General features: G+C 41.4%; 1 protein-coding gene across 1 annotated transcript in view; it reads left to right on the top strand.

Moving 5' to 3' along the window:
* The first annotated feature begins 11,300 nt into the window (after window positions 1-11,300).
* Window positions 11,301-17,130, top strand: part of SVOPL (SVOP like) — a 97,167-nt gene continuing 91,337 nt past the window's right edge. The window contains exons 1-4 of the mRNA XM_068972426.1: window positions 11,301-11,382; window positions 11,559-11,650; window positions 13,397-13,495; window positions 15,415-15,486. Coding sequence (XP_068828527.1) covers window positions 11,301-11,382; window positions 11,559-11,650; window positions 13,397-13,495; window positions 15,415-15,486 — 345 coding nt within the window. The remainder of the gene's footprint in view (window positions 11,383-11,558; window positions 11,651-13,396; window positions 13,496-15,414; window positions 15,487-17,130) is intronic.

The raw sequence follows: 17,130 nt of genomic DNA, 5'->3' as shown, positions 1-17,130 counted from the left end.
CTGCACGTCTCGTGGCTGTGGCTGCCCTCTCCGCTGGCCACCTCCTGTTCCAGTCTCTGTGCCAATGAAAGAAGTTTCGTCTTGTCTTTAAAGTCAGCCTGCGCAAGGCCATCAATGGAATGATTGTTCTCACTAACTGGAGGCAGGAAGCCCTGTATTATTTATCTGTAAGCCCTGGGATTTGATATGACTTCACCATGTCATAGAGAAACTACATGGGCAAGTCATTTCAGCCTGGGGCCTATTGTCGAATACTAAAATGATTGCGATGGGGGGGGGGGGCGGGGGGAGTGCCAAACTCATGTTTTCATGTAATTAAACTTTTGGGCCATTCACTCTTTCTTTAAGATTTTTTTTTAAAGAAAACTATTCTGTAAAATTTAGCACTGATAATGATAGGCCAAAGCTAAACAATAGAGTTATACAAACAAATCCTAGGGAAGGATTATGTTTTTTTAATTCTTCATTTCCTCCTTCCTCAAACACCTTCTTTTCCTTGTCTGGGGCTAAACTTTATAGGATTAGGAACTTTCTCATGAATTTTCACTCCAGGTGAGGAAGAACAGATAATATTCTCTGCTGAGAGGGAGGGCTGGCCCCAGTGTGGCTCTCTGAATCATTAAATCCTGTGGAATGAAGTGTGACAAACTTCAACCGTGATTTTGTTTATTTTCAATGCACGTTATGCTGGGGTAACTGGGGAAAGGGATCCGTAGGCTTCAGCAGGTTCTGGAAAATGGCTTGCAGGGAAGGAGATGGCCGGACAGCCTGTCCTGATGCTTTCTGGGTCAGTCGGCCCCTGGGTCATTTCTTAGGCACCCACACTGGCAAACTTCCAAGAGCCAGGTGTAGAATAATATGTGTTCTGTCAACTAGTCTCAAGGGCCTTTATCCAGGTTCATTACCGTCTTTATGGTGACTATGGGGTTCTCAGGTAACTCAGTGGTAAAGAATCCGCTTGTGAATGCAGCAGACGCAGGAGGTGTGGGTTTGACCCCTGGGTTGGGAAGATCTACTGGAGAAAATGCCAACCCACTCCAGTATTCTTGCTTAGAGAATCCCATGGACAGAGGAGCCTTGAGGGCTACCGTCCACGGGGTCACAAAGAGTCAGACACGACGGAGCACATGGTAACTCTACGGGAAGAATTAAGTGTCATTAACATCGGTGTCATGCTTTATAGTCTGCAGAGCACTTTTACATAGCATCTAACTCATAATCAGGTTTCAGAGGATCTGATCAGATGCCAAATCGTCTTTTGGACAGACCTTTTTTTTAAGCTCCCATCGGCCTCTCTGCACTGTGGGGTTGACTGGTGCTCATGGAAGTGTCCATGTCACCGTCCATGCCAAGCGTCACGACTTGTCCAGCACAATTTAAGGCCCAGTTAGGTGCTCAACAAGTATTGCTTTAGTGATTAAAACAGGCTGAGCCCAGGAATAATAGTTGGAGTCAGAAGATGTATGTCTGAGCTCCCACTCTGGTACTTCATCAGGTGTGCTCTTGGGCAGGAAATGGAGTTGTTTCTCTCACCGCCAAACTGTAAATAGCACTCTCCACCCCTGTGGGTTGGGGAGGGAGGTGCGGTCATAGAGCACCAGGTATGGACGAGGTGTTCGGCCAATGGCACTGGTGGAAGGAAAGGACAGACTGAAGCTGTGTGTAAGTGGCAATTGTAAGTCCATAAATCCCCGTGCTGCCAAGGTCACCAGATGGTTTAAAGGTTCTCAGTTCATCACTGCCCTTCTCAATGGCTATCTAAAAATATGTGATGCTTAGGTGAATCACAGTCTTTTGCCCTGTAATTCTAAACAGTGATGACTGTGAGAACAGGCGTGAAGGAGCAAAGCTGTCTCTTCTGCCCCTTGCCTGGACCCTTGCTCTTTCAGAAATTTGCAGTGTCCCTGGGATTGACATAGCAGTTTCCTCCAAGGATTGGCAGTCTCTTTCTCAATGAGAGATGTAATTTCCTCTTTAAAAAGGGATTGGGTGAAAGGCTGCTGAGAAGAGGGTGTGACCTGAATGTCACTCATTAGCTCAGGACGCAGGGTTGTTCTCCAAAGAATCTGTTCACAGAACTGAGCCGAAAGGAGGAGAGATGATCTGAGAGCCGGGCTTCTTGGAAAGGGAAGTCCAAAAGCCCAAAAGAGGCCATGCATGGTCCAGCTTCTGTGTAAGACTTGGCTGCACTAAGGTAGAGAAAAAGAGCTCGAAACAGTAAAGTTTTCCAGGAAGTATACAGAGGTAAGAAACTCTGATGGGCAACATAGTTCTGGGTTTTTTTCTGCTCTGGGGGGCTGAGGGAATTTGACCATTAGTGCTTGGCTGAATACAGATGGAGTATAAAAATTTTGCTCTTCTTACTGATGATATTGCCAAACAAATTACAGCACACACACAAGTTCAGTTTTTAAAAGCTCTACATGGCTCAATCATCTCTGGCTAAAAAATTAAGCACAGCAAAATGCAATAAAATAGAATGTCCTGAACTCCTTTTTTAATGAAACCTGAACTCCTTCTGAGTCCTGGAGTTTCACAGTGAATCCCCGATGTGTCAGTTCTTTGAAGGTGGGCAATGGTTACTTTCCATTGAAATTTTTCAGGAGTGATAGTGAAGGATGTGGAGCGTCTTCCCCACGTTAATCTATATTCTTTGGAATTGGTCTGACGGGTTGTCCATCCACCATGCATCCACCAGTCCCTCCATCCATCACTCCATCTCTCCCTCTATCCATCCATCTGTCCAACCTCTTCCTAGGCTAGAAGGGATTTAGAATGACTTAGGGAGCCAAAGAACAGAAAATGCCAACTCAGCTCTTCCAAAGCTCCATTTCAGCATTAAGATTACAAGCTCTATCTCTCAGTAATATGTCTCACTCATATCCATCTCTGAAACATTTTGTCCTGTTTATGAAAGCTTATTTTATGAAACTGGTGGAAACTCAAGAAAACAGAGAATACTTTCTTTATCTGTTAACTTCAAGTTAGTATTTGAGTGTCCTCTTAATGACTTGGAATGTAAGCCCCTTTATAATTCACAAATGTGAATACCAAACTCCTAAAAATATCCAATCAACACCCCTGCACTCCTCCCCCCCAACCAGCATGCCCCCGCCAAAGGAATCTTGCTGTTGAAGGCCTTGTATAACTTACTAGGGCAGGAATGAGGACTTTTTCTGTTTCAGGTAGTTGGTATATTTGGCTTTCTTACCCCCCAACCCTTTAGCAACCTCCAGTGACATAGAGAATGCATCTGAGCCTTGATCATCTTCAAGGGCTGTTCTTGCATTTGAGTCAAGACATCTTCAAGAGAGACTGATATTACAGTCGGTGAAACTGAACAGGTTCACTCCTTTGAGTGAGTCACACGTGACCGCCCACTGTTTTGTCCACCATCTTACCCCTGCAGCAGCTAGTTTCTTCCGTTTTCAAAAGATCTTTCTGTAAAATACACTGATTTTATAACTGAAAGCAATGTACAACAAGATCATTTTTAGTGAAAATCAATCCATTCTGTTTTGCCCTTCATAAGTGTAAGGTGATTGAAAAGGGTGGATGTTGTGTTAAATATCTGATTGGAGTTTTTTTGGTCTTATTTTCCAATAGGCATATGGCACACGTGAGGTCTTCCTATCACCACTTAAGTTGACTCTTGAAGTGTAATCAATCTATTTTAGGAAGCAAGCTACCCCTCCCCTCCAATTTGGATAGTTTTCCATTTGAGTCCTAGGTGTTCTCATGTTGGCTGAATATTAGAAATAATTGCCTTTGGAGAAATACAGATTTGATAACTCTGTAGATGCTTAACTTACCCTGAGTGTATTTGACTTGTGATTGTGGTGAAATTTTAGAAATTTTGTTAATAGTTTGATGAGAAACAGTACTATCACGAGTGCTTGTGTTGCAGTGGGCACTGTGTCATGTTACACAAGCATCATTTCATTTAATCCTTATAATGCACTTAACGAAGTTTATCAGCTAAAAGTCACACGTACCTGGCTGGTCCGAGTATACTGGTGTTTACGATTAATCATAGCTGGTTACAGACTTCTTCATCCCTTCCCTACTCCACTGCTTCACTTGACTAGCCTAAAGAAAACACACGGACACACAGACACACAAACCAAAGCAAGCTTCCTTTCATCCCCATGGAAAACACGTCTGCAGGTGAACAGGTCAAAGCTGTAGAAGAGCTCCACATCATGGTCGTCAGGTCCCAGGCTCTTTTCTAGCTTATGCTCAGACTTGGCTGAGAGTTCCCATCTTTCCAACTTCATATTTGTATCACCACCCAAAATGGCTGCTGAAGCACCAGCCATCATGTCTCCGTGATCCAGGGAGGAGACAGAGAGGCAAAAGAGGACTTTCTCAGAAGCCTTCCCCAGCAACCTCAACCTGTATCTCAGTGGCCACCCCATCAGCAAGGTTCAGGGACGACTTGTCACTAGGAGGGCAGCAGGCTGCTTCTCCTGAAGGTAGAGGGTATTATTTTTATTTTCCGGTGAGGGAACAGAAGAGTTTCAGTCGCTATGTCACCATGCTGCTGACTTCCGTTTCTCCCCCCCGCTTCCTCTCACCCTTCCTTCTCCCTTCTTCCCTCCTTGTCACCTCTAATTCCTCTTCTCCCCTTTTCTTCCTTCTCTCCATCCCTTTCCCCCTTCCCTTCCCTCCTTTATCCTGCCTTTTCTTTCCTCCTTCCCCCTTCTCTCCTTCTTCCCTCTCTTCCTCTTCTCTTCCTCCTTCTTCCTACGTTTACTTTATGGCTCAGATGGTAAAGAATTCACCTGTGATGTGGGAGACGTGGCTTCGATCCCTGGGTTTGGAAGATCCCTGGAGGAGGGCATGGCAACTCACTACAATATTCTTGCCCAGAGAATCCCCATGGACAGAGGAGCCTGGTGGGCTATAGTCCGTGGAGTCACAAAGAGTCAAACCAGACTGAGCGACTAAGCAAACATGCATGCATGCACACACACACACACACACACACACACACACACACACACACACACACAGAGGATACCTAAAGATTTTAATTTCTATAACTTGGTCAGTTATTACAGGTGTGAACAATTTTCCAGTTTTATTTGCAATTTCTCTTGGGAATTGCCTGGTTATATAATGTGCTCATTATTCCACTAGGATCTTAACATTTTTTTCTTGAATTTATGGTTTGTATCAACTGCAGACGTCTACTACCTATATAATGGCTCTTCTTATTCTTTTAATTTTTGAAATTGTGCTAAAAATACACATAAAATTTACCTTTGCAGCAATTATAAAGCAAACAGTTCAGTGGCATTAATTTTATAATTTAGTTACACAAAATTGTGCAACCACCAGCACTAGCAATGGGGGCTTTCTGTGCCAGGCCACCCTCTAGACTTGTGGCCAGTCAATGACTTGATTGTTTCCAGGTCAAGAGCCTATCCTGACCCAGGAGGTTAAGGCCAGTGGTGGAGGGCAGGTGGGGCTCCTGGCACAGGTGTCAGTGACTTAGGGAGCCCTATGACACATCAACTGGGCATTTTCATTGGTTCATTTCTTCCAGAACTTTCATGGTAACAGGCATAGCCTTTCTAAAAATTAAACAATGCAGAAAAGTATAAAAGGAAGAAAGAAAAAGCCACCCTAAATTCTACCAGCCAGGTAATTTTTTCCTCACCTTTTCCTCTTGGCCAAATTCTCGTCCTTCAGACCTCCTCAGTCCTTTAAGACTGGCTGCCCTAGGTCCCAGGACTGGGCAGAGCAGGGCCTCCCTTACGTTGCCAAAGCAACCTCTGCCTACCACCCCTGGACCACGTGGCTCCCATCTGAATACTTGACTTTGTCCCCCGTTTGTAAGTGCTTTGGGGACAGGAACCCTTTTCACTATATTTTATTGTCTGATACATGGTGGTGTTCCATAAATATTTGTTGAAAGACAAAACACAGTTTCAGACATATCTCCTGAAATTTCTATATGAGTACATATTTAAATGAAATTTTATGAACTGGGATCATTGTATATACCCTTTCAATTCAGTTCAGTTTAGTTCAGTCACTCAGTCATGTCCGACTCTTTGAGACCCCCATGAATTGCAGCACGCCAGGCCTCCCTGTCCATCACCATCTCCTGAAGTTCACTCAAACCCACGTTCATCGAGTCGGTGATGCAATCCAGCCATCTCATCCTCCGCCGTCCCCTTTTCCTCCCGCCCCCAATCCCTCCCAGCATCAGAATCTTTTCCAATGAGTCAACTCTTTGCATGAGGTGGCCAAAGTACTGGAGCTTCAGCTTTAGCATCATTCCTTCCAAAGAAATCCCAGGGTTGATCTCCTTCAGAATGGACTGGTTGGATCTCCTTGCAGTCCAAGGGACTCTCAAGAGTCTTCTCCAACACCACAGTTCAAAAGCATCAATTCTTCGGCGCTCAGCCTTCTTCACAGTCCAACTCTCACATCCATACATGACCACAGGAAAAGCCATAGCCTTGACTAGACAGACCTTTGTTGGCAAAGCAATGTCTCTGCTTTTGAATATGCTGTCTAGGTTGGTCATAACTTTTCTTCCAAGGAGTAGGTGTCTTTTAATTTCATGGCTGCAGTCACCATCTGCAGTGATTTTGGAGCCCAAAAAGTAAAGTCTGATACTGTATATGCTTTAGGTACATATATTTTGGGAAATGCTGTTTAGCACCAAATAGACTTTCACCTAAGAGGTTTTAAATGGCATTCTAAGAGTGTATTGTAGTACAATTTGTTTGGTCACTCCTCGACAATCGTCATTAAAATAACAGTGTGCTGAGTTTTCATACACTATCTTCATCTACCTTTTTGATTATCTCATAGGATGAACTCGAGAAGTGAAACTGCTTAGTTGACATTCTTTCATCTTTGCCCAACTGCCTTCTGGAAAGGCTGTAGCCGTGTACTCTCCTATCAATATAAGTGCCTATTTCAGTTACACTGGGTAGTGTTGTTTTTTTGTTTATTCTGGTTGCACCGCACAGCATGTGGGATCTTAGTTCCCAACCAGAGAGGGAACCTGCGCGCCCTGCATTGGAAGCACAGAGCTGTAACCAGTGGACCACTAGGGGAGTTCCTACACTGGGTATAATTGATCTTTTGTATTTTTTCAAATTCAATAGAGGAGAATGGTAACTTGTTTTAATTTGAGGGCATAGTTCTTGCTATATCATGGAAAGCAAATATTACGATTCTCTTCTTCAGTCAAGAAATAGATGAGGACTCTCCTGGTCATCCAGTGGCCAAGACTCTGTGCTCCCAAAGCAGGGGTTCGGATTTGATTCCTGATCAGGGAACTAGATCCAACATGCCACAACTAAAGATCCTGTGTGCTCCAATGAAGGTTGAAGATCCAGTGTGCTGCAACTAAGACTTGGTGCAGCCAAATACATTTAAAAAAATACTAAAAAAAGAGAAACATGAAATCACAAATGTGAATCTCCTTTCCCGCGATCAGCTTTAATTCAAGAGATCCTGTGAAGCAATTATCATGGACCTGACAGCTTTTGCCAGGCCGTCTGTGATGAATCACTTTGCTGATAAGAGAAGGGAAGTTTGTAGGGTGTTTATGACCCACAGAGCTACCTAATCAGTTAAAATAAACACATTAAATTAAAACTCGTCTACTTGGTAGTAAGTGGTAGATTTCCTGGGTTTCTCTTCCTGCCACTCAATATTTTAGTGAGCAGACTCGCTGAAAGACCGCTTTATTACTCTTCTAAAATGTAAGACTTTATGATCTTTAAAATTGTGAAACATGTTTAGATTGGTATGAGAAGTCATAAAACTCGACTGGCAGAGATTAAGTGTTGATTGAAGATTGAATTTACTGTTAAGCATTTTAGTTGTAACTGAACTTAAGATGAACTTACTGGGGTTTAAAAAAAATTATTTCCCCACCAGACTAAATTGTTTTATTCTCTAACACTGTGCTGTGCTTAGTCTCTCAGTCATGTCTGACTCTTTGCAACCCTATGTATTGTAGCCTGCCAGACTCCTCTGTCCATGGGGATTCTCCAGGCAAGAGTACTGGAGCGGGTTGCCATGCCCTCCTCCAGGGGATCGTCCCAACCCAGGGACTGAACCCAGGTCTCCCACATTGCAGGTAGATTCTTCCCTGTCTGATCCACTCTAACACTATAAATGGCCATACTCACTCTCAGTTTTTAAGTCTGCTGTCATGATATGCATGCCTGTTCTTTAGAGGAAAAAAATTGGATATAATTGACATATAATAAAATTCACCATTTTAGAGTATATATAATTCAGTGATTTTTAGTATAGTCACAAGTTTGTACAGCCATCACCACCATCTAATTCTCACTGAGTAATCTCATTGTCATATTTTGGTTAAGTTAGTACTTCATTTCATCTGGAAACATGATATTCAGTCATAGCTAATTTTTAATGTGTACTGAAGTCCTTTTGATAATTAACCAAAGGTGACTTTTCTCAAAAGTTTTTTAAAAGTTACCAGGTAAAGAACACCCCTCCAAAAGGTATTTGGACAACATTTGGAAAGAGAGCATTAGGTATTTCTGGAACATTCCATCTTTGTGAATTTCAGCCTCTCAGATGGTCCAAGAGACCAATTATTTTTACTTTTTCCACTCTGTGAAAATAACAGCCTTTTGTACTTTTCATGATCTCCTTTGGGAGAGAGGATTTTGTGAACTCATTTCTGAGCATTATTGATTTCGCTTCCATCTGGAATATTTGTGTGTCTGTGACAGAGTTTTAAGGAAACAAATAATATCTACTTTACAGTATGGTTGTTTTTTTGTGTATCTTTGGTGTCCCCAGCTAGATTAAAAGCTCCTTAGGGCAGGGAGTGTGTTGGACGCTCCTACAAACCCTCCCCAGGAGCCCACACAAAGATACAGAGGTGGCACTTGGCAAACATTGATGACCTTGACTTGCTTCTCTGCAAATGCTCTGCAGCTATTTATGTTCTGGGAAAAGGGGGTCTTTGAGTTCTGCTTTTGCTACTTAACTAGTGGTCTGATATTGGAAAAGTTACATACAAATCTCAGAACCTCCTTTTTGGAACCATTTATTTTGAAAAACGTCACACATCTGCAAAAGCAGAGGACAGTCAAACCCCAATGTACTCACTACCCTTCTTAAATAATTTTTACTATAAGGCCATTCTTTTTTCATCTACACATCCATTTCCTTCTGCACTCTATTCCTAACCCACCATTGAATTATTTTAAAACAAATCCCAAACATTGTTGTATCTAAATATTTCAGCATATATCTCTAAAATATAAGGATTTTTTTCTACCATAGTCATAATGTCATTGTCCCACCTAATGATGTCATCAGTAATTCTTTAATATCATCAAACTTCCAAACTTAAATTTCCCTGATTTTCTGTCATCTTTGTCATCTCATTCTCTTGTTGTTGTTGTTTTATAGTTGATTTGTTTGACTGAAGATCCAGGCAAATTAACTCATTTATTTGGTTGGTTTGTCTCTTTTCTGTTAGTCTATAGGTTCTCCTCTCCTTTTTTTTCCTTTCCACTTATTTATTGAAGAAGTTGGGTCATTAACCTGTAGAACTTCTGGCATTTTGGATTTTTCTTTTTGCATCCATGTTGTGTAGTTCAGCATTGTTTCTTCATTCTCTGTATAAAATGGTGTGTGTGTGTTAGTCACTCAGTTGTGTCCGACTCCTTGTGACCCCATTGACTGTAGCCTGCCAGGCTTCTGTCTTCTCCAGGCAAGAATACTGGAGTGGATTGCCATTCTCTTCTCCAGGGAATCTTCCCGACCCAGGGATCAAACTCTGCTCTCCTGTATCACAGGCAGATTCTTTACCATTTGAGCTGCAAGGAAGTCCTGTACTTCTGAACTACAGGAAGTATAAAATGGTAGGTAGAGCTAGAGGCTTAATCAGACTCACGGTCAGTTTCTTTTTATGAGACTGCATCACAGGGAATGTTGTATATTCTCCTTTGGGCATCTCATCAGGAGCCATGTTGCCTCTGATCATCTTCAGTGGCATGAGGGGCCAATGTCAATGGGGTCAGGGGTGTTATCAATCTTATCTATTTGAATAAAGTTCTCTATCAGCTTTTTACCTAGTTTATCAGCCATTGATGATCATTACCTGGATCCTTTATTTTGTTAGGAGTTGCAAAATCATTAACTTTAATTCCATCCTTATTTCTGTATGTTTTAGCTGAAATGAAGAATACTTTTCTTTCACAGACTGTTTGGCTACTCTAAAATACAGACAATTTGTACAAGAAAGGCAAGATTCTTACTAGTTTTCAGAATGAGTTGTTTTCTTAGTATTCTCCAAAGATGATCAGTGAGATTACCATTTTAGTAATCCTATGAACATTGGATTTTTATATCTTTGGGCTTTAATTCTTTGCAGCAATTTTTCTTTTTTATATGTATATATATGTGTGTATATATGTATATATATATGTGTGTGTGTCTATAATACATAATGAATTCATGGATATTTCCAATTCAAAATTATAAGTAAAGTGTTCACATAACTTTTGATTTTTGTATATTTTTTCTCTTACACTGAAATCTTGGTTCCTAATAATAATAACATAATTGCTTTATCCTACAATATGTAGGTATCAAAATAATGATACCAACATTATTGCTAACAGTATAATTAGTGAGAATAGATTAGGGTGTCTGTTTATTCTACCAGGGCTGTAGAATGAAATTACTATTATAAACCTATTTAAAATTTTTCCCCACTAATTTCAGCTTTCCTTGTTTTATTCTTGTTTTGATGTTTAGGGTTAATTTTTTTTTTTTTAAGGATTAAATACCCAAGGTGAAGGGATAAAAAGGAACTCTATGGGTTTTTGTCAGAATTAAATGAAAATAAGGTGAGAAAGCACGCCATAATATCTGATTATACTGTAAACCATAGCATTTATGGAGCAGTAAAGCATTGGCTATTGTGCTTATTTCTCTTTAGCAAAGCCCACCCTCATTCCCAGTCAGAGAACACTACTGGTTAAACTGTCAAGAGCTCACCTGGCCCCTGACTCCAGGTTGATTACTAGCCGCTAGGACTCAATTCTTTCATTTGGCCATTCAACCTCTCCATGATTTAACTCCTCCATGTTGCAGGTTTTCCACTTGTAAAATGGTGATAAATTACAATGCCAACTGTACTGATTTTCTTTGAAGAGTAAAGGAGAATATGCACGCGATTTTATTTCTTTCCTTCTTCCTTCCCCAGTTCCCTGCATCTTCCCTCTCCTGTCTCCTGCAGGACAGCCGTGTGGGGCATCCACACCGTTTGAAAGATGACAGCCAAGCAGACAGAGCCAGTCACGATCATCAGCCTTCGGGAGCTGAACCTAGCGACCCCAGAGCCACGGCCGAGAGGTAAGGGGACCACAGAAGTTTCCGGTCCTCAAGTTACTGCTGAATTCCCTCTCTTCTCTGTATTTACTATTTTTATAGCAACAAATTGGTTTTCCAACGTCCTCCAGAGTGAGTGATAAGCCATACACATTGCCTCCCCACAGAGGCTGTTCCTTTCACTTGTTTTTCCTTGTTAGAGTCAAAGACGTTCACCGTGGAAGAAGCCGTGGAGACCATCGGCTTCGGACGTTTCCACATTGCCCTGTTTCTGATCATGGGCAGCACAGGGGTGAGTGCTTAGAGCTGATTTACAGTTGGATATAGGAGTGTGTATCTGTTAATCCCAGACTTCTAATTTATCCCTTTCCTGCCCTTTCCCTTCTGGTAATCAGAAGTTTATTTTCTATGTCACGAGTCTATTTCTGTCTTGTAAATAAGTTCATTTGTCAATACTCACTTTTTAAAAAAGGTTTAAACACTGGAAAGAGAAAGAGAAGCCTATGGTATCATTCTAAGTCAAATTAGACGCATGGTTCTCAACATTTTATGCATAACTATAACCTGGATAGCTGCTGTGATTATAGATTCACCGACCCTGTAACTGGCACCCCTGAAGGTTTGTTGGTGCCACTGAAGGTAGCTGGAGTCCAGGGCCCCACATGTCTGGGATGTGTGTGTAACGGCAGCACGACAGTCTCAGCCATGACAAGGGCCCCTAGGTCTCAGGCGTCTCTAAGGTCTTCTGAGATCTTCTTTTGCAGGGCTGCTCCTTCATGACTGCCCCTAGCTTCTGGCTGGTCCTTCTCCCATATGGCTGTTAAATCAGAGTGGGACAGAGCCTTGTCCCTTATTGACTTATTTCCTTCTAAGACTCTTGAGAGAAGTGGAGTCCAGATTAATACTGACCTAACTGCTCTCTATTAGTAAAGGAGGTAAGTTTAATACCTAAGTTTTCTTCTGAGATCATCAGGCCACCTCTTACACATGATATTTTTTGGACTAAAACATACCAGCTATTTGAATTCTAAACATGACTATAATACTCTCCAAGGAGAATTGAGCCATTATGATATATTTCAAATTCCTGCATATTAGCTAACATTAGCCATGCCTGTTTCATCCCAGACCTTCAAGTTACACAAATACACGAAGTACCATAATAAACACCCCATACAGATATCCTGTTATTATTCATAGAATGTGTCTCAAACAAATGCACCTTTCCCTCCCTATAATTTCCCTTTTTTTCTCTTAATGTCCTTCAGTCCCTGTCAATCATATCATTATTCATCTCTTCCTCTAGGTAGAAAACCTCAGAATGATCTTGGAATCTTCCTTGTTCATTATTGCATTGAATTTTTATCATCTAGCATCTACTTCTTCCTTTCCCTGGGAGATAAACTCATCCTGGAATGAATTACAAGATATGGACAGAGGAAGATATTTCTTTCAATAGAAAATATAAATATTTAGTAACACATCTTACACTAATTTTACTAAGCAGTCATTCTTTCCTGATGATGAGCTCTTATTGTTTTGTATTCATTGCTTATTTTCCAACTTTCATGAATCTTGCCTCCCCATTGCAGCCTCTTGAAATCAGGGACTATTTCAACAATCCATTTGCAAAGGATATGCCCTGAGATCTCAAGGATGACAAGTATTCGACAGCAATGTTGGGTTGACGTGGATGCTGCTGAATAACTTGGGTCAGCTACCAACTAAATGGCCCCAACACAACACCCTCATAGTGTTAAATGCAAAAACATGAAATATCACAAGGGAATACATGTCATAAATTTTGAGGGAGCCTTTCAAAATTGTTCAAACCATAAATGCTACATCCGTGAAAGCCAAAGTTGTTCTGTACTTCTTTATCCAACCAGCAGGGCTGAGTGGGTATATAATAGGTAAATCCTCCCTAAGTGGGGGACAGGAAGGAGGAGGTTAGGACTAGAAGGATGACAGGCAGACATGGGAAGCACTGACAACAGGCTAGCACTTTGACACAGTGTTTTCCTTCCTTCTTTTTGAGGTTGCCGAGGCCATGGAGATCATGTTAATAGCGGTTGTGTCTCCTGTCATCCGCTGTGAATGGCAGCTGGAGAACTGGCAGGTGGCACTCGTGACCACAGTGAGTGCCTGCTTCCTGTGCTGAGAATGAAGCAACTGAGGACCCAGGGTTTCCGCTCCCCTCCCTCATCCCCCTGCCGGAGGGCCATGGAATCCCTCTCCACCTGCTGTTTTGGTTCCCAAACTAGCATTTGAGGCCTTTCTCCCTTTTCTCTTTTCCTCTAGGGAGGTAACCTTGAACTGCTCATTTTCCAGACCCTAGCAAGAGCCCAGAAGAGACACAAATCAGAGAAAGTGAGCCTTAGCCAAATTTGGGGATTCACAAACTGATATGAGTTAAAAAAAAAAACTCAAGTGGCTGACCTAGAGTTGACGTTAAAAGAGATACATATTTGACAAGGAAAGCCATTAGAAGAAGAGTAAAAGGGAAAAGGGGGCTTCCCTAGTGGCTCAGATGGTATAGAATCTGCCTGCCCATGAAGGAGACATGGGTTTGATCCCTGGGTTGGGAAGATTATCTGGAGAAGGGAATGTCTACCTACCTGAGTATTTTTGTCTGGGAAAACCGTAGGACAGAGGAGCCTGGCAGGCTACAGCCCATAAAGTTGCAAAACAGTGGACACGATATTGCAACTGAATAACAACAACCAAAAGGGAGCACGATATGTGACCCCAAAGTGTACTGCTTTGGCATGCGGGTTATTTTGAACTGAAGGCACTTGAGACCAAGCAGACTCAAGAGAAACTTTTACATTTCCCTTAACTACATAAAAAAATTTAGATAGGGAGCCTGGCTCAGAGAGAGAGAGAGTTATTGCCAGAGATAACTTTCATCTGAATGACCTATCCATGTGGCAGCACAGACATCTAATTACCAGACATCTGTTCTTCTCATTGTCCTGTGAATGACCCTCCTCCCCTTTGAAGTCCCAGGCGCCCTCCTGTTCCTCAGCTCAAAGTGCCATATAAGCCTCAACTGTCCAATGTGCCCTTGGGTCTTATATTTTTATGGGATTCTTGTACATATAAAATTAAACTTGCTTTTCTCCTCTCAAGCTGTCTTGCATGCTAAGTTGCTTCAGTTGGGTCTGACTCTTTGCCACCACATGGACTATAGCCCACCAGTCTCCTCTGTCCATAGGATTCTCCAGGCAAGAATACTGGAGTGGAAAAAAGAAAGAAAAGAATCTTGGAATGGGTTGCCATGCCTTCCTCCAGGGGATGTTTCCGACTCAGGGACCAAACCTGTGTCTCTTACATCTCCTGCATTGGCAAGTAGGTTCTTTACCACTAGCGCCACCTAGGAAGCCCCTCAATGTGTCAATTTATCTTAAATCAATTTAATTATTAGACCAGCCATAGAGTATAGAAGGGTGGAGGGAAAATTTTAACACCCCACCAAGAGGCAGAAAATCTTGCTATCAATGATCATCATCTTTCAAAAAAAAAAAAGGCCATGTGAATACCAATTATCAGAAAGAAAATTACTCCAGAGCAAGAGCCCTTCATAGCTAATGAATTTGGGTTTATGCAGACTGTGACACATTGTGTTCATTTTTGCCATGTTGCTGAGGATTAGATTTTGTCATGGTATGGCATTCGTCCCAGGCGTGGCATTGAAAACATTGGCTTTTCCCTTCTCAGTCATGTCCTAGAGAGAACAGTGCACAGAAGAAAAGGACAGCTTTTGTTTTTCAAGTATAAATATGAATATTTTCTTATTAGTTCCCTGTGGAAGAAATGCTTTTTTTTCCTAGGACCCCTGCTTCTACCTGGTGTCAACGATTTCAGGTGTGGCAATCATCAGCCTCTGACATCTTAAAGAGTCAGGGGAGAGTTTTGTGAAAGCCTGTTTTTCAACTTCCAACCCCACCCACATTTCCAATCTTCTTTGTTTAGATGGATGAATGCTTAATGCGGTAAATTAACACATTGTAAAAATGCTGCTTAGAGGATAACTTCTTCTCACCCTTCCTCCAGATGGTGTTTTTCGGCTACATGGTATTCAGCATCCTCTTTGGCCTCTTGGCTGACAGATATGGCCGCTGGAAGGTAGGCTGGCTTTAAGGGTTATCGGGAATTTTCTTTTGTGTATTCTTTTGTGGTGACGTGACCACTGTTTTTCTTTTTTTGGTATTTATTTATTTGGCTGCAGCAGGTATTAGTTGGGGCACACAGGATCTTTGATCTTTGTTGTGGTATGTAGGATCTTTAGTTGCAGTGTGTGAACTCTTAGTTGCATTATATGGGATCTAGTTCCCTGACCCAGAATGAAACCAGGGCCCCCTGCATTGGGAGGTTGGAGTCTTAGCCACCTGACCTCCAGGGAAGGCCTACCACTGCTTTTCTTTCATGGACGTTTTTCTATAACTACCCAAGTGAGAGAGTATGGAAATGTCCTCCGACAGCTTGTCCTTTTGCTTTGTCATCTTTCCCCAAGATATTTGTTCCCATAGCTGATCCCTGTAGCCCAGGTGTGCCACTGATGGATGTGCGTAGTTAGAACACAGCAGATAAAATGTGGGGACTGCATGTATAAACATATATGAAGCAGTTTCACGTTAGTTAACTTGGGTATAGCTTTGAAACTAACCCACTTGCTTGATATCACACATACTGAAATTGAACATCAAGACACAGAACTATGTTTTCTGATAATAAACCCAGATCTATCTATCTTGTCTGATTTTTGGTAGGGAAGACTTCTCTAGGTGTAAATACAAACGAGAGCAGTCATAGGCTTGGATGTGTGTTTCAAAGTGCACAAAATATCATAGATTTTGACAAGTGAATATGAAAACACAAATTTTGCAAAAAAAAAAAAAGTAGAGAGCACAAAAAGGCATTTTACAAAAGAAGACATACACATTGTCAAGAAACCTTGAAAAGCGTTCAATCACAGGAGTTATCAGAAGCAAAATTACATAGCAAGACAATTTTTTTTCATTGTCAAAGCCATATCAAACGTCAGATCCATAAGGAATTTTTCTTTTTCTTGAAGAACACTGCAAGTGTCCAGACACCCTCATGAACAATTGATATAATTTTTCTGACCCTCAATTTGGCAGCATAAACCAAGAATCTTGAGAATACCCATTCTCCCTATCTGACAGTTTGCCTTCCAGAAATCTATTCTATTTAGACCATAAGAGAATCCCAAAGATTTATGCACAGTGTCTCAGCTGATTTTAAGAGAAAATATAAAACTATCCCAACAGTCAATATAGGGGAAAGGTTTATGCATTTCATTATATTATGTGTGTTATGGTATGTCTTTTCACTGTAATATTTTGCAACTATTAAGGATATATTTTCCCTTAGAATCAGTGAAAATAGGGTAAAACTGTGTTAATAGTATTTTCTCTGGGTTGGAGAAGCATATCTTTTCTTTTTTCCATATCTTCTGCTATAAACTTTTATAATTACAAAAAAAGAAAATCCCTTAAAATTTCTCCTTGTACTCACTCTCCTTATATTCTCATACTCATGTTTTGTTGTGGTCCTGCCATCCCTGTTTGCTGGGAGGGTGAGTTTTGCATCTTGATTTACATGTTCACTTTCCTGCCACCTATGAGGGTGGACATCTTGAACGAGTTTTGATGAATGGTCTAAACTTAGAAACTTGGGGCTTTCAGACAATAAAATGATATGGATTATATTTTCTGATGATTATAAGAGATTAGTGAGTTCTCTAAA

Source organism: Capricornis sumatraensis, chromosome 5 (genome assembly GCF_032405125.1).
Source record: "Capricornis sumatraensis isolate serow.1 chromosome 5, serow.2, whole genome shotgun sequence".
Taxonomy (NCBI): domain Eukaryota; kingdom Metazoa; phylum Chordata; class Mammalia; order Artiodactyla; family Bovidae; genus Capricornis; species Capricornis sumatraensis.
Note: the sequence above shows the minus strand (reverse complement) of the source record. Positions and strands in the feature narration are given on the sequence as shown.